The sequence below is a fragment of the Charadrius vociferus genome, unplaced genomic scaffold, assembly GCF_000708025.1.
Source record: "Charadrius vociferus isolate BGI_N301 unplaced genomic scaffold, ASM70802v2 scaffold240, whole genome shotgun sequence".
Classification (NCBI taxonomy): domain Eukaryota; kingdom Metazoa; phylum Chordata; class Aves; order Charadriiformes; family Charadriidae; genus Charadrius; species Charadrius vociferus.
The window spans coordinates 59,105-87,103 of record NW_009646417.1 but is presented as its reverse complement, the minus strand read 5'-3'; the positions used below and the strand labels follow the sequence as shown (position 1 = coordinate 87,103).

At 49.4% G+C, this 27,999-nt stretch overlaps 1 protein-coding gene across 1 annotated transcript; it reads right to left on the bottom strand.

Annotated features, from left to right (window-relative positions):
• Nucleotides 1-6: 6 nt before the first annotated feature.
• Nucleotides 7-17,156, bottom strand: TMOD1 (tropomodulin 1). The gene is made up of 9 exons (XM_009880637.1): nt 16,937-17,156; nt 14,790-14,946; nt 11,167-11,286; nt 7,894-7,983; nt 7,276-7,406; nt 5,566-5,673; nt 3,854-3,997; nt 2,940-3,084; nt 7-453 (listed from the first exon to the last, which is right to left on the bottom strand). Exons 1-9 carry the CDS (start codon nt 17,054-17,056, stop codon nt 389-391), a joined length of 1,080 nt encoding a protein of 359 aa, XP_009878939.1. The 5' UTR covers nt 17,057-17,156; the 3' UTR covers nt 7-388.
• Between the last annotated feature and the right edge of the window lie 10,843 nt (nt 17,157-27,999).

The window sequence follows — 27,999 nt, the reverse complement described above, 5'->3', positions numbered from 1 at the left end:
GAAAAAAAAATAAAGTATTTTTTCAATACTTCTATAATTTGTGTTAAACAGTTGTATCTTTCACTCATGCATACCACATCCTAACTGTATGAAACACCGTGCAGGAAGGTTATAGAAAAATTAGGTCCCAGGTTAATTAAGAGTCACTTTTACACTGGGATGCACTCTAAACTGCGATTGCATAAAATTGGCTTGAATAGCTTCCAAACCTACAGAAAACATCAACAGTCCTACTGGATAAAATCTTCAACTACAGCCACTAGGTAATTTATACTGTTAGTGCATAAAACAGAACCGAGGCACCACAAATACTCTGTCAAGGCACTTGTTGCCTTTAGATTTCCACAGTGTAGCACAGATCACCGGGAATGACCTCCGTAGCCAGGAACTACACTCCAGTTCTGCACTTGGGAAAAATAGGCCCGTTCAACTCTGCAAGTCTTCTCTTCCTCACTGAAAAAGAAGAGGAAGAGGAATCAGTCATGGCAACGGGGAGATGTGGATGGCAGGCTTGGCTGACCCGCTGTGGAAAGGAGATGAGAGATGTACTTTCTGCCAGGAAATTCCTGCTGTAAGCAGCAGGCACAGCCTTACGCAGTTTAAAATCAAGGAAGGTAAGAGGAGGTTTCCGTCCCTATGGATTTTTAAGGCCAGAAGCTCCTTTCAGCCTTGCTTCCCTTAGTCTACACTCAATCATATTTCACACATTTTGTCTCTGTAATCTGACTTTGGCCAAAGCGTCATCTGATGCTGACTGATGTAAAGACAGCAGGAGATGGATGCCACAGTTTTTCCTTTGCTAGATTTTCTAAATTGCCATTTCAAATTAAAAAAAAAAAAAATTCTATCTCATTTCTTATCTTAAGCCTGTAGCCTCCAGCCCTCTGATCATGGCTAAAATGGTCGAAGTGGTCTTCTGTCTACTCTTCAAGTTGATTTACAGCTCTGACAGCTACACTTGTGACTTTTCAAGAAATGTGAGGAAAAAAGGGGGGAAAAAAAGGTATAAAGAGGATGCAGAAGTTAGCTCATGAGGATGAATGTCAAAGCCTTCATAGTTGGTTCATATAGAGTATCTTAGAGAACAGAAGCTATAGGACCAAAACCAAGTTCTGGTAGCATCAGGTGATGGTAGGCAAGAGCACTGGAGTGGAGCACAAGCAGAGAGCTATTGCTGACAGGGAGGAAAATAAAGTTTTCTATACTTATACGTGGTCCAGGTGTGGAGCTGAGACGCTATTGCCAGAGACCATCATACCGGTGAATACGAGCTGCAAACAAGAACCAAATCAGACAAAAAAGCAGATCTTAATGGTCAAAGAGGCAAAATGCACAACTGTTACATGGAAGGCAAGTTGTGAATTCCTCCCCTTACAGCAGGACAATTAAAACACTAGATCCAAATCTTCCAGCTGATTAGTTTGTATGCCAGGTGCTGCACGGTGATTAAAACCCTTGCTCTGTTCCAGAGGACACAAAATAGCAAGCCTTTCCTGTTGCAGCTCTCTAGTGACCAGGAACGCAGCCACAGGCAGAAAAAATACGCAGTGAACCGTAACACTCTGTATTCTGTGCGGTCAGTGAAGAACTGGCACACACCTCTATGCTTGGCTGTGCTTCCTAGGAGCACAGTATTGGCTGAAGCAAGACTGATTTATTTTTTTGTTTTGGTTTTTTTTTTTTTTTAAACACAGCATATTTATCATCTGTCTAAATACAAGAGCCACTTAAAGCTGTTTTTCTGTGGCTTCTAAGCCTGAAGTTGATCTGTGAAGGGACAGATGACCCCCGCCTGCGGTGGTGAACCATATACAGATTAAAATAGTGGTTCCGGTTTTCCACAGCTGGCATTTACACGTTAGGTCTTTTCTCGGACCCTGCCCATTGGCCCTTGCTTTTCGGATGTGTCTGGCAGAACCCAGCAGCACTAGTGGCGGAGGGGGTGTCCCTGGGCTTCTCCAGCCCACCCTCTCGCTCGCAGCAGGGCTCTGCCCCGCACTGGATCAGGGCAGCCACTGGCTCTGTCCCTCCGGGTCTTGCAAACTCCCGCCCTCCCCAGAAAGAGCTTCTTCCTAATGTACAAAAAGGACAATCTGCAAACTTTTGCTTATTCCTCCCAAATATATTGTCTGCCGCTGCCGAGAAGGATTTTGGCACTGTCGTGTTTGTAACCACCCTACCCATGCAGTTAGGGGCTGCTGAGTACAGCGTGACTGGTACACTGGCTGCACTCAATACTGCTCTGCTGGAGTGATTTGCAGTGCCTTACAGCAGCTTGCAGCCATGCAATGGAAAGCCTCAGCCGCACGCATCGGCTGAAACGGCAGTCTGCAGACTTCACCGCGTTTTGCTTCACAAGCACTTCTGATCGCTTCACTGAGAGTACAAAGATAACTCAAAGCCATGTGGCTTCCCGCCTCTCCCTAGAAACACTTCCAGTTTGTTTTGCTGAAGGGAATGGGCCAAGTCCCACCGCCATCAAAGTTCAACTCTACTACTTTTCATCTCCTTGTTAAAATGGGAACGAAGCGGGAGGAAGAGAAGCAGTTGGCAGGAATCACAAGTGCTGGCACCTCATAACCTATGTGCCATATGCTGTATCACGTGCTGTACCGAAACACGGTAGTAGCTCTTGCTACTTCCCAACAAGACCTGCTGTTACTGCCAAAAACCCTGCCTCTTCTGTGAGTTACAGCTGCCCAGTGCTTCCAGATTTGGAGCACAACCCATTGCCTGGCAGACAGCAGCTGCATTAGAGACCCAGTCAGTGAAGCTGCTTTCCTCCTCAAGGGGCAGGGCATCATCAGGCCCTTTGAGAGGTGGTTTCTAATTCAAGCCCATCCACCGGAGCCTTCAAGTGAACAGTTCTGCCCTTCTCCCACCAGGAATTGCCCACAGGACCTTCCCGTGCTCCCTGGCTTGCAGCCATCCCGACTCACCTAGGTCATTGTTATTCATCATGGCATTGGAGGCGCGGAGCCGGGGACCTTGCTGAGTGAAATGGTAGCCAAACTTCAGCAGGGTGGTGTTTTTTTCCAACATGTTCGCAATTTCCATTTCTACTTTGTTGCCCAAGGGCTGGCTCTTTTGAAAGCAGAAAGCAGAAAAGCAAGCTGGTCAGGTCAGAGGGTGATTCAGAGAGAGCACTTACATCTGGCATCTCCACCCCTTCCCTTCTTCTTTGGACCTGTTGGTCCATTTGGCATTTCTGACTTGGTGAAACAAACTGGTGGCCTGTTCCTGGTACAACCAAGTGGCTCCAACTCCTCTAGTAGACATTCCCACAAATTATCTTGCCCAAAGACTTTATTTCTTGGACAGATATCCAGCTAAGAGATGTCTGGAGAAATGATGATTTCTGAACTCCCAGTGACGTCTCCCTGAGCTCCCCATAGCTCAGCTGCTTCACTATACCCCCTGGGTTTCTGGGGGAGCTAAATTTGCCATGGCACCTGTACCACTGCACACTCTGGAGTTCTCCTTCTCTTCCCCTTGCACGGTAGCAAAAAAAACCAAAACCCAAACCAGTTTTACTAAATAGACTGTATTATTTAAGTCTCTGCAAGAGCTTGGAGCAAGGTGTGATACTGGACAGGTGCATCACCGCTCTCCAGGGCAGCACCAGGAACATGCAAAGCTGCTTGCAGTCCCCAGCCTTTGTTAATTACTGTAGGAAGTAGCACATACTGCCCAGGAACTGAAGGGGCAGAAACAAGGGGCTGAAACCTCTTCAAAGCGATCTGGCAGCGGTGGTGGGCTGCCACCCTCCACCTTGACCAGCCACCCAATTACCCGATTTCCCACACCCAAGACATGTTCACTGGATGAGAGCTCCCACTCGTGCACGCTTTACCTGGTTGTCGATGCGCAGCTCTACAAGCGATGTGTTGCCCTGGAGCGCCTCGACAACAGCCAGGATCCCTGACCCAGAAATGAAGTTTGATTCCACGTTCAGGCTCTTCAGCGTGTTATTGACCTTCAGCATTTCTGCCAGTGCCTGCAGGCAAAGGTGGGTGGGAAGAGCTGGCAGTCAGACAGGCAGGGGCAGAGCACCCCGGAGCAGCAGGGGTTTGACTCCCCTTGCCTCCAGAGGACACCAGGAGGACCCCGTGTGCCGATCAGTTTCACTGCCACCAGATGGGAGAGCTCTGTGTGGGGTGAAGGGAGTTTCCCCCTCTTGCAGGGGGATTCTTGAACACGAGCATGCTGGAGGCCACAGCAAAACCTCGTATGGACAAACCCTTAGGGCCACCCCAAAAGGCGACAATCCACACCTGTGGCTGCCCCGTGACAGCTTCATCTATCCCTCTTCTAAAGCCAGCGTAGTGATGGCAGGGATGGTGGCCGCTGTCTGCCCTGCATCCTGCCTCATCGCCTCCCTGCCTGAACTGTTCCTCCTGTGCGGGGCTGAGATGCTTCCCACCACAGCAGGCAGAGAGAAGACGACATCTTCTCCACATCCCAGATGTCTTCCCAAGTGGCATCACAACCATATTAATCACTTTTGCTTCCCTCAGCGGGTAAGACCAGAAGTGGGCTGGCACACTCCCAATCCCCCCTGACCCGACCCGATCTGATGCTCTCATTTTGTAAGCTGCATGGGAGGACCCGTCTACGTCATGGAACAGAAGGACCAGAAGGTGATGCCCAAGTGGCAGTGCTGAGCTGCAGCCACTCACGCAGCAGGGCTCCACAGCTCCCCTAGCCCTGCGTAGTGCCCCACGGGCCCTCAGACAGCACCAGTGATGCCAGCATCAGCTTCTTCACCGGTCCAGCATGACCGAAATAATGTGAGAGCTGTACTCACCCTCCAAAAAGAACTTTTATCTAACAGGGAACTGGTGTCCACCTGTTTGTGGAGGTAGGTAGGGGTGGTCTGGGTGAAAACGAGCAAAAATTGGCTGCGATGGTGCTGGAGGAGTGTGCAAGGACGCAGGCTGGAGGGTAGCACGAGGGCCACGCAGAACGCTCGGCACCTCCCTGCATCCTCACTGATATTAAAGACCACTCACAGCAGCCAGAAAGACCCTTTATCACCCACAGAGGCCACATGTAAGAAATGCAGGGTCCTGCTTAAGCACAGGTCGGCACAAAGGAACGTACGAAAGAGAGCCGGAGCAGTCATGTGCGAGGGGAGGGATGAGTGTGCACACAGCAGTGCACCAACAGGCTTTGTACCAACAGCGACAAATGGGGTGGCCCTGATGCAGGATAAATTGAGAGAGACAAACTGCTTTTACAAAACGCCACTCAGAAGTCAGTCCTTGTCTCCTGCTCCTTTTCCAGGAGATCCTTGAGGGCGGGCGGATATGAGACCAAGTGGATTTACAGGATTGTGTCCTGCAATCTCTGCAGCTGAAAAAGGACGAGCAGGAACCAAAGCCTGTCTGTTGCTGGCTTTCACTAGCACTCCTGAAAATGAAAGACCTGCACCAAATGCCAGAGGTGCAGAATCTGTCAGATGCACTGTTAAGGCGCAAAAGCAGTCAGTCAGCGACTCCGAAAATACCTTGCCCAAGAACAGTTCCTGTCACAACTTTATGACGATGAGCCGACAGTACTTACGAAAGCAACAGGATCGTTGCTCCGTGTCCCAACTATACTGAACTTCTTCACGTAGGTGTTATTTTTCAGTGCTTCTGCAAAAGCTTTTAAAGTTGGTATGGGAATATTCTGTGAAAAGAAATGCAGAAAACCTGTGTTAGGCCATCATCTGTATGAAGGAATATGCAATACATTTAAATGGTACTCTACTTCTTAGCAAGGTCAAATCACCAAATGCACCGAAGTAATTTAGGAAGGGGTCGATAAATGTTTTTACAAGTTCTCTTGCTATAATCGGCATGGCCTAATGAGCATGGCATTTCCCACTCTATTGATAGCTCACTGCCTTGATTTGAAGCCACAATGGCTCTGCTGTTTAATTTAATTGCCCAGAAACACAGCTACTTACAAACGCAGGCATTGTGGGGATGTATGTAACTAGGATCCATGAGCCTACAAAGTACTGCTCCTGCGCATTTTAATACGAATGACAGCACTGAGCAACATTCCTATCATCTTCAGTAAAATTTCCACCTACGAGGCCTGATCCAGAAAGACCTGAAATGACCTCCTTGTAGTACAAACCACAGACACCTCCAAGTGCTTTATACATCTTTCAGGCTAACATTTGCCATGGTAGGTCTTAATCCAGAAAATAAATCCACGCTGCTTATTCTGAGTTCCTACAAAATTAGTGTTTTTCACTTAATCAGGTACTTTATATACCCTTTTCAGATGCACAAATTTTCACATGTCTAAAATTTTAAGTGGTATCCTCAGCTTAGACTTGTTGCCACGCCATTTGGATCCCACCATGTGGAATCATCTACAGTCAAAGCCATCTGCAGAGCCATAACACAAAGCCCACCAGCTTACCGTGTCCACTGCCACTGCCCAGTTCTCCAAACCATGCCCCAAAGCCCTGAGTCCAATACACAAAAAAAGTGCCTGCCCGCCAGATCCTCAGCCTGCTGTCCTCAAGGGACGTTCAGGCCAGAATTAAATACATGAAAGTAAAAATCTGTTCGTTATAGAAAGGTGCGGGTGGCATAGCAGAAGTGTTTTTAATGTGCACATGCAGATAACCATATTCTTGCTATCCGAATATGTCATCATTCAACAGACCCCGTGAGATGATGGTCCTGGAGTCAGGAAGGAGAGATGGAAACTGTATTTTTCAGTATGTGTATGTGCCCCAGAGGCAACATAAGAAATGGTGCTCTGTCCTGATTTGCTTTCTACAAGAAAAGACCCACAGAAGGGATGGGTGGGAGATGGAGAGGGCTACCTGCAAGAAGGGACGTTTCTTAGTATTTTTGTATTTCATGTTCTTTGCAAGTGTCAGGATTATGAAGACTTTGTCCTCCCACCATTTTATCTTACATAAACAGCCCTTCCACCAAATGTGCCTGACTAAACCATTAAAGCAACCTAGAATGCCTTTAACCAGGCAGGCTGGAGACAGACGGGTTTCCCAAACTACCCTCAACACATCTCTGCTCTTCCAGACACCTACAGATATCCTCCTGCTACCAACCCCACACCGTTGTCCCACAGCAGGAAACAACCCCTGCTGCCCAAAACAGAGATGGGAAGCTCTGGTGTCTCTTGTGTGGCTACACACAGTGTGATGGTATTACTCTGTGCAGCAAAACAGACTTGGTCTCTGCCTTCTGGGTATGAAATGTTTGGTCCTGTTATTAAGAACGGAGAGTGGACAGGAGCCAATACCATAATATTGTTAAGGTTGACTTCCTCAAGGTCAGGATCATTGCTTTGTATTCGTTTCAGAGTTTCCTCCACATCTGTTGAGTTTGGTTCCTCATCAGGAACTGGTTTGTACTGTGTGGGCTTAATCACACCTGCAAGCAAAAAGCAAGACACGTGAAACCGAAAGCACCCTGAGCAGCAGGATGTTCTCTTTGGGTGTGTTTCTCCTCTTCCAGAAGCAGTGCTGGGAGAGGAAAGCATGACCTGACAAACAGATGGAAAATGAGAGACTGAACAAGCGCTTGTCAGCTCCACGTGCACTCAGGTGGGGCCAACCAGCACAGGACAGCCGGTAACTGCTGCTACATGCTCTCAGGGTCCAAAACTGGGTGATGGAGGGCACGCTCCCTGTGTGGGGCTGTTGCCTGGGCCTGTGCGAGCTCCTGGACAGCACCAGGGCAGCAGCTGAGGTTGTGCTGGCTCACACAGGGCAGGGAGGCACCAGAGACAGCCCCAGCAATCACAGGCTGCTCTGACATTCATGGCTCCAACCTTCAGCCCAAAAATAATTCCCACTTTGCCTCTGCTCGCAGCTTCAAAACCAAACGCTTCAGCCTGCTAACATTCTAAATCACTTACTGTTGAGCCCTTCTTTGTTCACGATGGTGCTGCTCCCCAGTGCCTCATAGTACTGCTGGTTGCTCATCAAGGTGTGCATGCCAAGGATGGCTACAGGAGAAGAAAAGGAGAACATGACTTGAGTTATGCCAGGCTCCAAAGCCAGAAAGAGACGCGTACGTGCCGTGCTGCCCAGGATGGGGGTCCGTAGCACATTACCTTTCCCTGTGCAAGCACAGAACAACATACAAAGGTGGGACCAAGCGCCCCGGTATCATATATACACAACAGGGTGTATTGTGTATTTATTCAAATGTGCTCCCTTTTTTATTCCAATGTAGCTTGATTCATAGGAGAAGAGGAACATCACCTTGCAGACAACAAACAGACAAACAGCTGAGGCTTCCCAGGAGCTGACTTGATTCAGCATCATGCAAAAATAGCAAGGGGAAGACAATAAAACACACCAAAAAAAATGCCATTGGTAGGATTTAATCTGCGGAGTCCAGTCCAACAGGAACCTGCACAGCCTCATCAGCCTTGCTGACCCGGACTTGTGCTACTACGCACTGTGACAGTCCAGTTTTTGAGGTGAGCTGTGCCCTGTGCAGAACCAAACCAATCCCTCAGGCAGCAACATACAAGGTGACTGTCATCCAAAGCATGGCAGGGCACGTCATGTTTTTACTCAAGAAAAAGTGGTGGTGTGCCTTGAATTGATCTTTGTACGCTTGGAAGTTGACGTTGTGAGAAGCTAAAGCTCTGCTGGCTCAGTCAAAATACAAAAAGTGATGGTATGAACAAAATTCAGAGAGTGTAAGAGCCCAAAAGCCAAACTTCTGCAAGTCTGTGTATCTCAGGCTCATGATTGCAAAACCAATATGCAAATGCACAAAGAAACATGCCCAGAGGGATCTCCTGACCATCTCACCAGCTGCAAATAAGCACTGGGAAGCCAATGGCTTATGAACATTTGGGCAAAGACTGTTTATAAAAATAACCCTGCTACTCACAGAAAGTTCATGTTTGAAAATAAACTTCTTTTAATCAACCCTTTTTTTAAAAATAACTATATGACCTTCTAAAGAAAAATGCAGATACGTGAATATTTGTTATAAACAGACACGTTCGAACAGTTGTTGACTTCTGGATGGGCATGGTGGTTAAAATAAATAAAGGATAATTCTCTCCCTAAAATTCAAGTGTGCCACCGCAAAGGCACTTTGCTTTCCCATGAGCTGTTCCTCTTACGCTTGGCTGGCATCAGCCCATTGCCATTTGGTCGGTGCCGTGGCCAAAAAGGCCTGTGAGCTGCAGGAGAAGGCTATCCCTGAGGTCCATCACATGAATGGCATCTGTTACGGTGACAGCTCACCGTGACTCCATGTCTGGGTTGCACAGGCAGGACAGCCTGCAGCAAAAGGTGCCAACGAACACCACCGTCCACTTCCCCACCCCATCCCCCAGCACATCCCCAACTGGACTGCACAGAGCCAAGCAGTCTCCATCTGAAAGCCTGAGTGAGGCTAGGCACTTTGAGTTTGTTTGTTTGTATTTTAGCTGGCTCTCTTCTCTGCCACGTACTCACAGCTGAAATTTTCAGGACCGCAACACAGCTCGGAAAAGTAATTCGTCGTCTTAGCATTTTGAGGACACACATACACCCCAAACACAGCGTACTCTGACAATGAAATCTCTCCACCAGCCAGGACTGTGAATATCTGAGCTGCAGACAGAGGGATGGATCTGCTGTTATGTCCACATGGGGTTTGGGGAGGGCTGGGGTTTGTGCTGGTAGGCAAGAGGGACCCACTCTTTGTAAGTCTGCTGCTTACTGTATATTATTCAAGAGAACCCAAGCAGGATGAAGGCATCCCGTTTCTGCCTCCCCTAGTTGACCAAAGGCACGGGAGCCCTTCCAGGACTTGTTAGGAGCCACCCACAAGAGCCATCCTACTGGCCTTGCCAAGGAAGGCATCCAATACACACTGTCAATATTGAGATTGCAGCACAGCTTGTATCACACCAGTTCTCCTCCTGCCACTTCAAGTGTGTTCGCCCAACAGTTGCAGAACAAGCTGCCCCGAACAGCATTTCTCTGTGAAAATACTTGCCGCACAGATCCAGAGCTTAGAAAGGCAGATTTCATAGGATAAGTCTTTATAGCACTCTGGGAGTGCAGTGAAAAAGCAAAACCCACAGACACAAAGCTTGGCCAGCGTATGTATGTTGGAAGCCTTAACGCAGAAACACATTTCTAAGCCAGAATATGCTACTATTATGTAGAAGATGTCTAGTTGGTGTAGTTATTCTACAGGCTATGTTACAGACTTCTAGCAAGGAGGGACTGTGAAAGTCTGAAGGAGACAGAACTGCAAGAAGCAGCCAGTAGCACTGAAATATTCATTGACTGCTACACCATCAGGGGACATGTGAGCTCAGTAAAGCACCAAGGGGGTGTTCGCACACTCCTTTGGCCAAGGCATATCCTATCCCAGTCACAAAGCCAAGCCCACGCCACTGCCTTCAGCAAGACACCAACACTGTCATCCCTAAAGCAGCAGAGCAACGAGGTGCAAACCCCTCAGATGGGGACCATGCCTGTCCTGCTCAGTTTGCACGGGGCTTGTTTAGCCCAGTGAAGAGCATGCTGTCGGGGCTCCACCAGCACCTGCAATCACTCCATCCCCCTCTCCAGCTCACTGTGCATTCCAATCCTGCTTCTCAGTCGTCATGAAGTACACCAGCCTTTTAACGCTGGATTCCCCCACCCCTGAGCTAACACAAAAACGACTGACCGCACAAACTGCAAGAAATCTTTAGCTTTAAAATGTGTTTGAAAAGCTCTTTAACAAACAGCAGCCCTGAGCATCCATTGAAAGACTGCTCTAACCTGACAGCTCCTTTAATAGGTTGCACAAGAAATCCACGTTCTCACTGGGTCTGCTTGATTGTTTCCTAGAGGTTTGGCTTGAAGAAAGCTGTGCTCCTGAAGGTGACAGGCTGCAATTTGCAAGATTCAGTGGCAGAGACAGGAGAAGAGATCAAACAGCACACGCTGTTCCCTTGGTAAATCCTTCTTCTCCCTCCTCAGCTTTGGTCCATGCTCGTGATTAAATCACATGGGCTGAGAGTAACTTTAAATATACGCTTCTTTTTTAACACAAAAAATAATCCCGTCAAAACTGACAGCATTCAGATAAACTGCAAAAACGCTCAATAGCTTATTTCAAGCAAAAAGAAATGCGTCGTCGAAAAACTCGAACGCCCCCAATTCACATGAAACTGTTTTACCAGCAATGTCACAGAGCTCCGCATCAGAGGCATTAGCAAGGGCTTCCTCCAGTTCCGGCTCCAGAGTCACGCTTTCCAAAACAGGATCCATTGGCTTCTGCTTGGGAATCCAAGCTTTTCCTATAAATGCAGAGTGAGGTCACTGTCAGTATAGCTCTCCCACCTGTTTCACAGCCAGCCGCGCAGATGCGTTTCCATGGGGTGAGATTTGCACAGCGGAAAGGACAGAGGGGGCACAAGGACCGAGAGAAAAACCAGAGGAGACACTGAATCCCTTCCCATTAGCTCGGTCTGAGCGCTGCTGCAAGGTGAGCCGGAAGGGACTTGCCAGACACCTCCAAGGGTGGAGCTGGATGCTCTCAGCAGTGCAGCATCTCCAAATGCCCCGTAGGACATTCGTACAGGACGATAGCTGTTCAACACACAACACTCCAAAAGCCACGCACAGCCTGACCCGGCAGGACTTTGCTTCTTTGAAGGCTGCGTAAAAGGGATGGAGATTTGCCAGCGCTCACATGGACCGCGGGAAACCAGTGGCTCGGATGCAGCACTGCGCAGGACCGGTTCTGCCCCAGAGACAGCTCCCGCTGCTGACTCCAAACGCACGGTGGCAGGGCAGATGGACAGCACACTGGTCAAAAGAGGGTGGAAAGGAGGTGGTGGAGGGGGTCTGGCAGCGGGCAGGGATAGCAGGCGGCCATCCACAGGGTGCAAGGAGGAGCAGGCTTGGGGCAGCTGGTCTGGGTCAGCGTTGCTGCAGAGGACAGTAGGGAGAGACACAGAGGGCATGCCAGATGGAGACCTCCATGCTCTATCTCCCGGGACAGCAACAGGCCAAGGAGCAGGCCTTCTCCCTACGAGCCAGAGGTGCGAAGCAACAGGTACAGCTGGTAAGGCAAAGCTGCCATCTCAGGCAATCGATTGTGGCCTTTTCCTTAAAGGTGGCTGCCCACATGGACAAAGGGGCTGTGAAGCGAGTGAGGCACCTCCAGCCCAGCTCTGAACACGGTGGGCTCCTCAGCACTCCCCCATCCCGTTGCCCAGGAGGATCACCAGACGATCCACCACCCTTCCTCTGCCGGAGCTGGCTGTGTCCCAGGGAGGCCTGGGGGGTCCCAGGGAGGGGACGGGGTTGATGGCACTGCATGGCTGCTCCCAAATCCTCACTGCTCCCAGTGCCAAGGGGCGGGCAGATCTCCTTAGGGAGGCTGAACGTGTCAGATCTGAGGTTCCACAAGAAGGCACGTCCCTGCGACTGCCACCACCACCAAGGAAAAGAGAGAGGATTGTGGTGTTTTAACAAAGCAGTGCAGGGAGCAGCCTGTGGGGTGAACCCAGAGCTGCTGTGAGACGGGATAGGAGGAGGAAGAGAAGGGGGAGGAGGAGGAAGAGGGATCCCAGAGCATTTCAGAGCAGTCCCCCTCCCCTGAAATACTCCAGGATCACTGCAGAGAGATAGCGAGTGCAAAGCTCTCGGCCTGGCACGCCAGCGAGGGCTATTTTTGTCTCCCTCCCGGCTTTGAAACCAAACTCAGTGGCACCAAAGGGGAGAAACAAAGATCCTGCTGCTCAGGGATGTGCAGAAACAGAAAGCAGCTTAATTTAGCCTCAAGGAACAAGCAACTGCACTTCGGGCTCCCCCGGTACGAACTGAAGGCGGCTATAAACAGCCTTTAGCCAAAGGGCCCATCTCCTGCAGCACACTGCCACCCTGACGAAGCAGGGCAGGAATCTGCCTCCTGGGACACAGCTGCTCTCGCAAAAAATAGTCAGAGCATCATGTGTGCCAGCACGGCCGGGCAACTTCTGCAGCAAAATGGCTGGGGAGGGCTGCACCCCTCAGCTCTGGCTCGGTGTGGAGACCCAGAACCATCGTCCCAGCGGACAGGCAGCTCGGCAAACTGTACCCACCCTCCAGTCGGTTCAGCTGGGAGTAGGAAAAACAGGGCAAACTTAATTCTGCTGGCACACAGCAACTGCTGGCACCTCACTGTCATCAAAACTTTTGGGTTTTACTTTTGGAAAGTATCTTATCTCATGTAATACAGTCATGCTGTATTCCAGGTTTGAACTTCAAATTAAATGGTGCATGCAAATGCAGCAGTATGTATCGTAATACAGCATGTATAAACACACCAACTCCTATCCTGTCCAGCCGCATGGCCAGGGACAGCACCCCTCATGGCAAACTTGTAAACCACCCTTCGAACTGCAAACCTGGTGGATTTATTTCCAGCTCTGTCACAACTGTGAATATGTAATTTACCGTCCCTGGCTCACAGTCAATGTAAGTGGTGTCTTCACTCAACAGCATGTTACAAGTGAAAAGACGTTTAATGTATTTGAGATGACATCAGATTGAAATATGATTAGCTCAGACCAGGAACCGAAGACTCAAAATGCCTGAAATACTCCTGTCTCCTGTGAAGCACTGCTAGGACTTGCTGGGCTAGCCAGGCTTGAAGCCAGCGCTGGGCTGAGGTACGTTTGAAGGTGCTAAATCGCTCTTTCTGATAGCAATCAATTTACTATTTTCCTTTACTTCTTTCAAGGAGAACTCTTTTTTTTTTTTTTTTTTTTTTTTTTTTGCTAAAGATACCACCTCAAGTTTTATTAAATGGACAGATTTAACAGGACCTCTTTCTCAGAGAAGCAGGTGGATCATTAAGGAGGCAGCCTTGAGAAAGACCTCGGTTGGGAAACACGCTCGCACGCCCACATTTTTGTGCACTTCTTTTTTGACATGGGGCAACCAGTACCGTAAACAGCATACAGATCTTCTGCTGCAGGGGGACCATGGTACAGAGGGAGACGCACCAGCAGAAAAAATGCTGCTGAGAAGCTCCTGAAACACAGAGGTAAAGACTGACCAGACCACATCCCATGTCAGATGATATTCAGAGTGCTAATGGGAGCAGGAAAGTCCTCTGGATAATGGGACGAGTCCCAGGAGAACAGGAAAAGATGCCAGAAGGAGCGGAAAGAGAAGAGGCAGAGCAAACCCCTTGCTCACAGGCACCAGGGCCACACAGAGCAAGGGGTGCAGCAGCCGCCGCAAGGTACAGTGCAGTAAGACAGAAACATGCAAACTGCAGGAGACTGGGAAATGAGGCTGGGGTTGTCAAGAGCTGATGAAGACTAGACAGGAACTGTTGGGATCATCACAGCTGATGGGAGCTGTGGAGTTTCTCTGTATCAACATGAAGTTCAGACTGTAGGGATGGAGCACGAAAGGCAACGGTGGAGGACAGAGCACAGCTGGCCAAGCTCACAGGAGGACAGGGCAGAGGAAAACAGAAGACAGAAGATGATGTTTTCCCCAGAGCTTGATACACCTGCAGTGGAATGGGGATGGAAAGAGGCTGCACAGTGGTACAGCTTCTGTCCATCACTTGACAAAGCAAGTGGCACCCAAATCAGCAAGCACACGGACCTGTTGGGCACACCCCAGTTTATTAGCCAGCCTGGGCTGGGGCTAGACAGCAGAGAAAGCAGATACACCACCCTCATGGTGTCAAAATGAAGTCGTGCTTAGCAATGCAGGTCAGGCATAACCCTTCTGCTGTGCACCCACTGTGCCTTCATCGTGATGCATTCATTGTGGCTCAAAGGGATGACATTACCTCTCTTTTCACCCGTGAAAGGAACCAAGTCTTCTCTGTCCTTAACATCCTTCGCCTGCTTTTCTAGGTGGGCCATGAGTTCCTCCCTTTTGAACGGGCCAGTTGGTGGCTTTTGGGTCTGATCCCGCTGCCTGAGCCCTGCCGGCAGCAATGCGTTCTAGGCATGGAGGGGAGAAACACAGGTTATCTCTGCAGACCACGATCCCCGTCTATCAAACGCTCTCCCCTCTCCACCTTCCTCATTGCACTGTCTTTCTTCCACATTGCTGGACAATTGGCTTCTCCTTGTATCAAAGGTTATCTCCATCCAACCCCACTGATTCCCGCATCATTTGAGACACGTGATGCTCCTTCCTCCCTCCAATTTCAAATGCTGGCTCCACTACGAAATCTCCACGCTGCCAAATGGGTGTTTCTCTACAACAGCAGGTCCAGCCCTTCCTCTGGGGCCTCTCAGCCATCCCCTCCTGCTCCTCCTAGCCCCCTCCCCACACCCTCACCATTTCTGCTGCTTCTTTGCAACATTCGCAGCGCCAGAACCAAGCTGCTAAACTCAACTGATCCTCTCCTCCCTACATGTGTCCGTCCAAGTGCCCACATGCCCCATGTGTCCCAACAAGAACCAGTTCAGGGAAATCCCACGGTCTTTCACAGAGCAGACCAGAGAGCCATGGTGGTGTCCTCTGCCTTTCATGATCCACCACAAAACTGCAGGCAGGGTTTCGTAGAGAAGGTCACTCCATTGCAGTCCAAAACCCCTGTGAACCTCAGCCCTTTTTCAAACTGCCTCCTTGTTATTCAGTCACATTAGCCACTATGGGAAGTTCCTTTGTGCCTGACGCATATGGCACGTAAGCACCTGCTTATATTTAAATATAGAACAGCCTTAATGCAGTAAGACTATTCCCAGATTTGACACTAAGCACATTCTTTAAAGCTTTGCTGGATAGAAGTCAACATTTACTTTTTAAGACATCCAAGGTGATTTTGAACAGCACGTTGATTTTTCCATGCCCACCTAATAAAAGTAATTATTTATAATTTATATCTGTATCAGTGAAAAGCCTGGGAAGGAAAATGACTAATAGGAAGCAATTAAGACTTGGGCAACCTCAGAGGGCACCCTTGGAGAACTGTGCTAACACACACGCAGGGTGGAAGAGGAAACAGCTTGTGTCCTCAGGCTTCATGCTGTGAGAGGTGACCATGCAATCTTCATGCTTTAACTCCGGTACTCAGCCTACACCTGCACTGACAGATGTTCACAATTATCTTACCTTTCTGCATCTTTCACAGAATGCTGCCCAACTCTGTGTCTTTTGCAGCAGCTGTAACCATCCCATCAGCCCATACGCTTCATCCCAGGAGCTAGCCTGCCACCTCTTAATTGTTTTCCCATGTTGCAATTAAAAATACTGATGATGCAACCTACACTGCCCATCATTTCCCCCAGAAACACCAACTGCATGCTGCAGGAACAATTTCTCACTTGGCAGTGCCCAGCCTCATCATCTAACATTGCCGCAACCCAGAGGCCTGCCAGTTGGCTCTGCACATCCCCCTGCTGCGGCCACAGGACAACGTTGCCTCCAAAAGGCTTCCACTGTTGTGTGTTCACTGCAGTCCCACTGTTTGCATATGCGCAGCTCCTACTGATGTTGGGAAGTTGCTAAAAAAGCAATCGTCCCATTTTGAAAAACTCTGGGATTTGGATTTATGCCTAAATGGAGGAAAATAGAGACCATTTGAAGTTTGCTATGAAAAAAAAAAACAAAAACACACCCAAACAACCCACAAACCCCAAAGTGTTCCCTCCAAGGTGGCCTGATCAGAAGCAGAGATCCAGTTTCCACAGGTTTACTGCCCTGCACCAGCACTGGCTCACATCGGTGCTGCAAATCACAGTGCTCGTCACACCAGAGCACGCACCCCAGGGCAAGGGCAGGGGAGTACCACAGAAACAAAGTCCCACGTGTAGCCCGTGTTTGCGATGGCAAAACTGCTTCTGCTCATCGGCGGACAGTCTCTTCCATCCTTGCACTGAGTACAGGCTCTGCAAAGGATCCCCCTTAAATACAGACCACTAATGCAGCCCCCACAACTACTGAGATTTACCACCTAGCAAATGTTGTGTAAAAGCAACTTACATCAGGATCCAGCTCTTCCAGTTCATTCTCCAACTTCCTGAGCTCCTCCTCCGTCAGAGCTCCGAGGATCTTGTCTTCATCCAGGTCTCGGTATTTTTCTAGCTCCTTTCTGTACGACATCTTAGAGGAGTCCCGTGAATCTCACTTTTATGCCGAAACAGGACCTGAAATGAAAACAAGCAGCGTAACACTGAATACACGAAACACGACACTGCAGCCCGGCTGGTCGGGGAATGCTGAATACCAGAGAGTTGCAGAAGATTTATGCTCAAAGCGTAGCTGACTTCAAAGCCAGGTCAGATTGCTCAGGGCCCCCCGTGTCCACATCCTACATGCAAGTAATGGCCCACGGTCATGAGAGCAGCACAACTTCAGTAGCACATCACTGCTCCATCACAGGCTTACAGGGCAGCACTGAGCAAGTGCCTTGTATGGGACCCCAGCTAGGGATGTCTTTCTCCAAGCAGTGCTAGGTGATAACAAAGCGTCCTCACTGTGTATTTCCTTCAAGGACAATAAACCACAAATCATGAAGTCCACAGCTCTCACGCCCTTACAAGCCCCCAGTAACACCTCCATGCACATGGCACTCCAGATAACGTTGTCACCAGGCGGGAAAACAGATTTGTAGCATCACTGGGTACCTCTGAGCCCTCAAACCTCCACGAGGCTACAGTGGGCTGCACTCCTTCCCCTGTTTTAAAGCCGCAAGGAGATCAGGAAGTATTATCCACTCGTGTTCAGGAGGCGGCCAGTTAAACGTGCTGTTTAGTGACCCACCTGCCCTGAGATCGCGTGTGTTTGCACTGCTGCAAGCTAAGCAGCTGACCTGAATGTCACGGCACGTCTGAAACAACCCTTCAAGAAGAGAAGTGGGAGTAACACACTAAATGACCTATGTGGATAATCCCCGCTGACTTGGGGGGGTTTGTGCCGTGTCTCCGAATATAAAATGCCATACACAATCACACACACACACACAACTGGACCTCTGCCAGCTTGGAAAGACTGCAGTAGACCTTCTGTGAAGGTCAGCTTGTTTAAAATACGCAGGTGGGTTAAAAATACACTCACTACAACGCACAGGAGCGTATCTGACTCTGTTTTTTTTGCTGAAAGTTTCCTTCTGTTCCATAGCACTGTCTATATATTTACATTCTTTTTTTGGCTCATTTTTTGCGGAGAATATTGAACTCTAGATAATTTAAAGATACTTTTCCTACAGTTTAAAAAAAAAATCTTTGCTGTTCTCTCAAGTGGCATTTACATTAAAGTAACAGCAAGCCCTGTGCATTTTTCGGGGAGCCAACCATCTTTTGAGTTTCTATAAATGGCCTCTTTTCAGCTTCTGCAAAGTGTCAGAGCCCTACCCCGAGTCACATCTCTCTGGCTTTGCCCATCCTCTCAGGGCAGATCATGCTCTTATGATTGCTTTTCATTAGCGGAGAAGTCTCTTTACACAACTTACGACGCAGCTGCTGTTCCAGATAGGAAAATTATCTTTAGCTTGGTCACAAAAGGGCACGTTAACGCACACACGGCTCGACAGCAAGCCCTTAAATTTAGAGCCGTCATCTGGTCAGGCGTTCGGTTCCCCCCTGGTGTGATGGCAACTCCTGCATCGCTCGCATTCCTGCCACTCGCCACTTCGGAGGTGGAGGGCTGGCAGACAGGCTGGCCACCTCTGTGGGAAGAACAGCCCCCGCAGGATCCCACAGCCGGGAGGGTGAAGACCACTTTTCCGTCGGGCTGGTTTGCTCTGGTGGGCGATGGCCAACCTGCGGGCACCGGGCTCGAGGGTGGCGTGAGGGGTGAGGCACCTCGAGCCACCGGACTGAGGTGCAGCGGCCGTGCAGCAGCTGGGCTAGGAGCCACGTCCAGCCCCTCTGCCCCAGTGAGGCCGCCCTTCTGGTCAGCGTAGAAAAAAGCAGAGCCTGTATCACTGTTACCCATGAACAACCTCTTGTCGTTACTGCAGTTATTATATGATGCAGGAGACCCTGGAAAAGCAGCCTGGACCTGGATCTGGAGATGCGCTGTGCCACTGCGACCTTGGATGGTAGTGCATGAACCGTGACCAGTCTGTACTCCATAATAGATTTTAAGTTTTGACTATTCTGCTGTGGAAGAAGCTGGAGCTAAGAGCAGGCAGGAAGGCAGAGGATAACCCACCCCAGAGTGCTGAATTCCCTCTAACGGCTTTAAATACTCACGGCCTGCCGCGCACATGGCAACCTCCATCATGGCTGCGTGGGGACAGCTACTCCCAGGGGCAGCCACAGCCCCTTCCCAGCAATGAGGGGTATCCTGCAAGTGGGGGATCGGCCGGCACCAGAGCACGGCCTCCACAGGGCTGACCTTGTCACTTCCCGGCAGAAGGACGGAGACTGTCAGCACCGAGAGGCGAAAGGCAGGACAGACATTGGATGTCAGCGCACACAGCAAGCGCTCCAGCTTTCAAAGCATCTTGCAGAGATACGAAGCCAGGGGGGCTGTGTACGGCGAAGGCCTTGAGGGTTGGGGACAGCTGAAGAGCCCGCTGAAACATAGCTGAAATCCCCCCCGGGGAGAATTTTTGGTTGCAACGTACACCAAGCAGAGCTGCCGGGAGGGGACAGTGCCCTCACAGCCCCACCGGTGCAACCGGATGGTGCCCACGACTCCCGTGGCGAGTGCACCAGGAACACTAACCATGCCCGCGGTGGCAGGAGGTTTTGTACTGCTCCCCGGCCCCCCACACAAGCTGTGCGGGTTTGGCGTCGCATCTCCCATCGCCGCCTCCAGGACCAGTGCATTCACTGGCTCTCCCTTATCTCCACCTCCCAGACCTCTTCCACCCTATCTCGCCAATGAGTGCCGGGAGAGAACGCAAATAGCTCGTCTGCTGTAAATGGCAAGAGGGCTTTGCACTGCCAAAAATAAGAAAGCAGGTAAATTCTGTCTAAGCATAATTATTTCCATTTATACAATGTGCTGAAACATCCACCTCCACAAACATCTCTCCCCGAGCCGTGCTAGGGTTCAAGCATGGTTTAACACAGATTCCACCTCCCTCCCTACACCTGCACTCAAAAAAAAAAATGAGATCGCCCAACACAACTGCAATATTATATTCAAATTTTAAAATCCACACACTTCTGGACATTCAGGAAAGAGTTAACCCTAATTCACCACAAATCTGCTCCACCAAATCTATTCTCAATGCCCTCCTAAGACGGAACTTCAACTTCTTGCTATTTTTCATTGAAGCTACCAACAGTTTTCATTCAATCAACGAATGAAGCACCACAACAAAATATATATGTAATATACAGAAGTTGCTCAGGACTGACACTATTACAACTCTAAGTCCTCAAAAAATTGAAATTTGTACTGACTGCCAAGACAGCAAGGTATTAGGTCTCATTGTCCAAAGTATTCATCAAACACATTAGAAGACAGCCCAAACACGTTAGAAGACAGCCCAAACACGTTAGAAGACAGCCCAAACACTTGCATGTGTAAGTCTGAAGAGCACACAAGTTGGTATGCATGAGGACCAATAAAAAGGTTCAAGGAGAAAAATGAAATTGGATGGGAGATGAACATACACCATAGATCACCTACAAGGAAGACTGTTCCTATCATGAATCTAGGAAAACAAAACCAAAAAGGCAACTTTTGTGATTATGAGCAGGATGGAACAGTTTCTTTCTGAAAACCTCTGAACAAACAAATGGACGCTGTAGAACAAGTGAAAATGAAAAGCATCCTGTACGGCACTGGAAATACTCCTTTCACTGCTCTCCACCGGTACGGCCCCCCTGCAGCACTGCGCCCTTCTGGGGCACCGAAACCCAAGAACAGCACCCATCTCCACGCAGGGAACCGCTGGAGACACAGGGAAGGTGGTCCACATGGGACCACTGTGTCCCATCCATGGTGGAGAACAGGCATGAGGACGTGGTGGTGCTCCTCAAGTGGGTGAGCAGGGAGGGCGAGAGCAGGGCAGCAACGGGCTCAGGCTGCAAGGGGCTGCTCGAGGAGGCTACGGAGCAGCACAGGTACAGCCGAGTCGAAGGATCTGCAGGACCATCCCTCAATGCTCTGACAACCCCAGGAAAAAGAACAAACGGGAAAGCAGAACTGGGTAAAAGCAACAGAAACAGCAGCAAGCAAGACAAATAGCCAAGAAAACGTAGAAGTAAAATGTAAAAGTGTCATAGAGAAAGCATACAGACTGGTTTCCCCCGGGTGCTGTGTAACGTGTTGGGAAGCCCAGCCCCGACCTGCACGAAGTCCCACGTGTGTCGTTGTGCTAACAGCAGGAAATTACCCACAGCCCTTTCCTCTTCGTATGCACATGGGGAGAAAGAGCGACTAACCTCAGCGAAGCATAGGGCTTTTTGGTGATAAATTCCATTATCAGTCCAATCCAGCCCCGATTTCAGCGTTTCGTGGCAGGCTGCAGCACACGGCTGTCAATTCCACGGCCGTGGGGACTGCAGCACGCGGGAGGGTTTGGTGCATCCTGAGTCCCCAGCCATACCTGGCCAGCAAAAGGCAGAAGCCGCTGAAAGCCACAGCTGAAGAAATTAATATACCCCCCTCCAAGCAACCCTCAAATCTACCGGGAAACTTTTTCAGTCCTTTGAAATAAGAAAGCAGACCAGGGGCTTGGTTTCCGAGATAAGGAGGCGGCCAACAAGCGTCACCCGCACAGATATCAGTGATTCTTGGAAAAACTGCCAAGTTTGAAGGCAGAAGGCTATTCAGGAGGAAAGCTGTTTTTAAAGAGCACCGAAGGTCGGAGTAACCCTCGTGAGGGATCGGCTGGCTTGAGAACAGTTCCTATTTGACTCATGCAGGGCTTTGATTTATGAATTTTTTTCGTAGCTTAAGTATAAACCCGAGTCAAAGTTCAGAGCTATTATTTTTACAGTATAAAAATAATAAACTAATGTCAACCAACCCTTCTGCAGTTGCTACAAATCCCTTTTTGTTTTCTTTTGACTTTTACAGTAACTTTAAAGATAAGCACCAGGGCTTTTTGGGGGGGGGAAACTATACATACCTTAAGTGACCATTTCCTATAAACTCACAAGAAGTTAAGTACTTTCTGTGCATACACTTAGACCTCAGTGAATCACCCAGGTGCAAATCCAAGGTGTATGCTGTACAGATGAGAGGAGCAAATGAGCTCCAGTTGGTTTCCTAGATGAAGACTGTATTTTTATGTGGCTTCTCAGTCCTCTGATAAACCTTAAAGCCATTTGCTAACTCTACTGAAACCTCATACACAACTCAAACCCTAATTTCTTGTCAAGCTGTACATACATGCAAAGGGTCCGTCAGCACAGGTGTAACGTGGAACAAGCCTAGGCATCTCCTTTGGCTGACAGTCAGGGAATGAAGGAGAGAACCGGGGCGTCTGCAGGGAGGGTACCAGAAGCACTTGGAGGGCAGGGAGCCATTACACATGGTAGAGCTGGGGCAGACACAATGGGGATGTAGGGATGAAGGACGTCTATCCACCAAAAAGTGAGTCTCTGCTGGTCCTGCAGCTCATGGGACAGTTTGTGAACCCTGGACTTTCATCCCAGCATACCGGGGTGCTGACGTGCAGGAGCTTGACTCCACAGCTGCCCCGCTGTTTGAGCCACTGAGCACCCCAACATCACCAGTTCCCAGGAGTTTCAAGAAGAAATTAGGGCAGATCCAGTAACAACAGGGAAAGATGCACATCTGCTCCTTCTGAGACCAAACCGAAAAACATAAGTCTACATAAATTTTGCAAAACCCGGCAGCAAAGCAGACCAGAGCACAGGAGGAGCTGGATCCATCCCCAGTGTCATCACACAGCCTTATGCATCCAAAGTCTTGACCACTGGGTGCCTCCTGGAACAGCAATGTTCTCCTCCCAACACAGAGGTACAAACATCATACCTGGAGCCTGTGGTCCCTCCTCTGGCAGACATAACCAAAGCCCAGCAGTGGCCTTGCAGGTGACCATGTGGCATATACCCACAGTACCAGTAGTGAGATGTTTGCCCCATTTGAAGTGAGCATACTTTGTTCTTGCTAAACATCAAGGCTTTGGCTTGAAGAAATAAAAGGAAGGTAAATATCTAAAGCCAGTTCTTTTAAGGGAATGGTCTCCTGCTCATATTTTTTTTTTAATTCTTTTTTAGGCTGATCTCATTTTCTCAGCCAGAGAGCAAAGCACCTTTTTAACAAGACATAAACACAGACCCAGGCTGCAGTGTCGAGCACTGTCGGTCTGCTTGGGCTCTGCATCACCACCTTGAATGTCCAACGTGTTGAAAAATCTCATTAGAGCCACAAGAGACATCATACAGACTGTGCACTGGACTTGCAGTCCAAGCTGCACTAGAAAGCATCTACCCAGGAGGTCAACAGAGGTTGGTGTTCCCCTCTGCTTAGCACCACTGAGGCTGCAGCTGGGTGCTGCAGTCAGTTTGATGTCGCCCAGTATAAGGCAAGTCTTGACAAGCTGAAGAGACTCCAGTGCAGGGCTATCAGAATGGGCAGGAGGCTGGGACACAGAAGGTGTGAGGAGAAGCAGTGGGAACTGGACTTCTTCATCCTGGAGAGGGGAAGACTGCCACTGCCTAAAGAGAAAGGATTTCTAGAGAAGACAGAACCAGGTCTGCCTCAGAGGTGCACAGGGGAAGGACAACGGCAATGGGAATAAGCTGCGGCAAGAGAAATTCTAACTGGACATCAGAGGAAAACTCCGTACCACAAGAGTGGTGCAGCCTTTGGACAGGGACCAGATGGGTGGTGGGACCTCTGTCCTTGGATATTCGATGCTCAACTGGACAATACGCTGGGAAACCTGATCTAGCTCTGGGGCTAGGCCTGCTCAGAGAAGGACACTGGACTGAGAACTTCCAGAGGTCCCTTCCCATATAAACTTTCTGTGACTTCATCTCAGAAGAATGCACAGGCCTGCCCAACTGTCCAGGTTCCTCCTCTGAATGCCAGGAGGTTACATGGAATGGGAACTGGGCTCCAAGCTGGTCCTTTCCATTTCACAAAACCTGTTGTTTTCTGCACTCAATTTATCCAGCTGAAGCTAAGTCTTCACCGCTGTGATTCAAGTTTTAATTCTGATTCTGGTTCAGCACAAGGGGGTTTAGCTGCCTTCCCCTGAAACAATCTGTTCAAACCACCGTGAACTCAGATATGGTTAAAGGTCACCTTGGCTGAGTCCCTTGCTTCTGCAGCAGGCAAATGAGTCACTCAGCCTCCAGGAGATCATCACAGTATCTTGCTTTGCAGCTTTCTCACACTCAGAAGCCCTTGTCCAGCTTGCAGAGCAGCCAAGCATCATCTTGAATGATTCCCAATAAAATGGAGCACACAAGGCAGTGGATGTCCCCAGCCCCTGGGGACCAAGCAGTGCCCATTAGGTGTATCTCATCCCTTAGCCTTTCCACAGCTGAGCTGGGCAGTGCCAGCACATTCATGCCCTGGATGAGAAGAGTGGACAGAGAAAAGGCAGGGGAAGCTCCAGACAGTGAGAAGCTCTGTCATGTCAGATGCAGAAAGCAGAGCTCACTGCACACCTTCACCACTCCAAGGCAACCCATCTATCAAATAGAAAGACTGAGCCCCTCTCAGCCTCCCTGCAAGAACCTCATGCCTAATGAAATCCAACCGGGAATCTGCCGTCCCTTCAGGAAACTCAGACCCTCCAAGGAAGATCTGGATTTCCTCTGGTTTGATAAAAACCTCACGACCAGCAGCTGTTAACCTAAGACACACTGAAATTAATGTTCACTGTAGTACAATATTTGAAAAGGAACACCTGGAAGGAAGCATTGTGGATCTATCAAAGCACGCTGTGACTTCTGCCTCTCTAAACAACATGCCAGCCATGCAAAACACATAATGCTATCTGAAGTTATCATCACCACCCAGAACCCTACAGCAATGAAGTTCAACACGCCGTAGACAACACTCACTGCTGCTGCTGCTTCATTCCCACAGGGATCCTCAAGCCAGAGCTGACATTCCCATCCTCACACATGACAGCTCCACAGCAAATGGCTGGTTGTCCAAGGTCATGCAGGCACTAGGCAAAGCTCCCTGTGCTCAACCAAAGTGACCTCTCCCTTCATCCACTGGTGCTGAGGGAAGCCTTATGATGGTCGCGCTCCCCTGGACCTTCCTCTCCCCTTGCGTACCAGGAGATGCAGCTCACCCAGATCCTAACCCAATGCTCAGAAACCACCTGTACCTTCTGGCCCTCCTTTCCTCAGCCCTCCTGCAGCCTGCAAGCCACAACTCAATATGGCCCTTACCAAGTGATCTTTCTTACCAGGGCCATCCAGCAAACAGCCTGGACATTTGGTGTCCAGGCAACACGTAACAGGGTCAAACTCTGTGAAAGCCCAAATACAAACCACCCCAGCTGTATCTCCCTTTTGCACATTTTTAAGGCACACACTTGTAAGCACAGTTATGTGTTCTCCTATTTGGGGTGAGGTTCTCTCATGCACCTGGCATGTACTTAACTGCCTAATTACTAATCCCCATGAAAAAGCACATGGGCACGCTTGAGTCATTACTGACACCGTGCAATCAGTTCCTGCTCCGTAACTTGAACCCTTCCACTTGGATACCTCACAGCTGGCACAATCTCCACTGAAAAGGGATACGGGGTTTCTTGCCCGATCTTACGCTAGTCCGTGGATGGACCTCCGCTTCTCTGGCACACCCCAGCTGCAGGCAGCCGCTGAACCTGACAGATGCCACGTGAACACAGGAGCAGAAAGGCTCCTGTCCCGCACCGAGCAGTGCCTCGGACCCTTCGACAGGTGATGGCGATGTCCTGTAAAACAGAGGCCCTGCCAGATGACCCAGAGCAAAGCACATTCCTAACTCACCTCCCTCTGCATATTCCTGATCCTCCCCCACTGCTCCTGCGGTTGAAGCAGAGGAAGTGAAAGTGAAATGTGCCATCAAGGTGCAGCTAATAAGCCCTAGATATGTAGATGCTTAATCAACACCAGAGCAAAATGAGTACCGTTGCAGCAGCAATGAGCACGTGGTGTATGCTGTGCACCAAACCAGGAGGAGACATTTAACAGAAGTGGGGTGGTGGGATCCTCCAAGGTCTGAAGAAACAAAGATATCACCTCCAGCTGGGCGAGCTAATAAACTGCACAGTGTGGGAACTGGGCAGAGCTCTGGGGAAGCACCGCTGTAGGCTTGTTTCCATGCTTCTCACAGGGTATCCACTACTGGTTGCTGCCTGCCAGAGTATCCTGGGCCGGACAGACTTTGGCCTGACTCAGGATAACCTCTGATATGTGTTTACCTCATTCATCATTAAAAAGAAGGAAGGCCTCCCTTCCAGGAGGCTGATGCAGCTCTGGGACAGGGCACCAGGGAGGTGGGGTGTCCATCTTTGGGGGTTTCTCAATGTAGGCCATAAGAAGCCATAACCTCCCTGGCTGAGGAGAGAGCTGCTGTGACCTGGGGATGGACCAGGAAACTGCTGAGCCACTGGCAGTGGCAGGGTCGTGTGACAAAAAACATGCGGCTGTTTAGCAACACGGAGCCATGGAACATGATTTTTATCTCCTGTTTCTTCCAAGAGTCTGGTAATTTTACAAAGTAAACATGTTTTGGCTACAAGTCCTTGCCTGGAATAGAGAAGTGACGACAGAGTCTTCCTATCTCATGATTTACAAATGGCTGTCAACTACAGAAGAAAAAAATCAGAAAGCTGATCGCAGCCTCCTCCCCTTGAGCTGTGCTGGGCTTTCACAGAAACTCCACGTGCCTGGGAAACAGTGAAGCAGCAAACAGAAAAGTAAAACAATTCATCTGCAAACATTACATTCAGTAGCACATTGCCCTAGGGGATGGAGTTACGCATCCTAGCAGGGGGACAGACGCTTCTCACAAAAAGATCACTCACTCAGTATCTCTTGAAAAGATAAATCAAACCGTCCTTTGGGTGAATGAAAGTAAAAGATGGGCAAAGGAACTCAGTAATGAGATAGACCAGGCTGTCTCCACATGTGTTTGACTTTCCCAAATATACCAAGCAGGAGGGGAGGCAGCAACACATTCCCAATATTATGCAAAAACATGTTATCTGGAGAAAAGCCAGACGACCATCACAGCTGAGAAATATGTGGAGAAAAGAACAAGATGAGTCAGGCTGGAAAACAAAGCAATGGTGAAGGGGGGTGTGTGTATGTGCGATAAAGAGCCCTGACAGGAAGAAAACCGAGACTTTGAAATGAGCAGCAGTGAGCTTACAATGCAGAGTGCTTGTTGGAGTACCCAAATGCACGTACATTAGGGCAACAGGTAGAGAGGCTGTCAGGAGACAAGTGTGCAAACTCTTCTGCGCGACTGCAAAGACCATGGTGTGTGCCAGACTGTGCTGGGCCAGTTCCTCCTTCCAAGAAGACAAAAAATGAAGGGCTCACTACTGTAACCTGAAGTAGGGCTTGCATGCTCAAAAGTTTGTCCAATATTTGCTCTATCAGCTACTCCGAGAGAAGGTGCCGCCTCTCGGCACAAATCTTGTCTCTTTCATGAAAAATGAGGAATCCATTCTTTGCTCCCGCGTGAGCTGGTGGGTCACACATGAGGAAGGGATTTCACACACACTTAAAAATAACCTCAGCCACATGGCCGAGCACCTTTCTGGCTCAAGGCCCAATACCCAAGGAACGACATAAAGCAACTACAGAGAGGACCTCTGTGTAGTGGTAGGGCAGCCGAGCCAGAAGGGGGTCGGTGGGCAACAGGTTCTGCCCAACAGACCACCCAGGAGTGCTTCAAAAGCAGAAGCAGATAGATGAACACATTGGGACGACACATGAGCGGGGGCTGAAGCTACATCCAGCTGAGCGAAGGAAAGTTATCTTTGAGATAGGCAGTGCCTTTCAAGCAAGGCAGTGACCAATTCGAGCTGGACAAAGTACGGCCATAGAAAACACAGCACAACGACTCAAGGAATCTCCCCCCACCCCACTAATTTTTACTTTTCCCGTAAAAAAACAGCAGAGCTTTCTATTGATCCATCCCCTGCA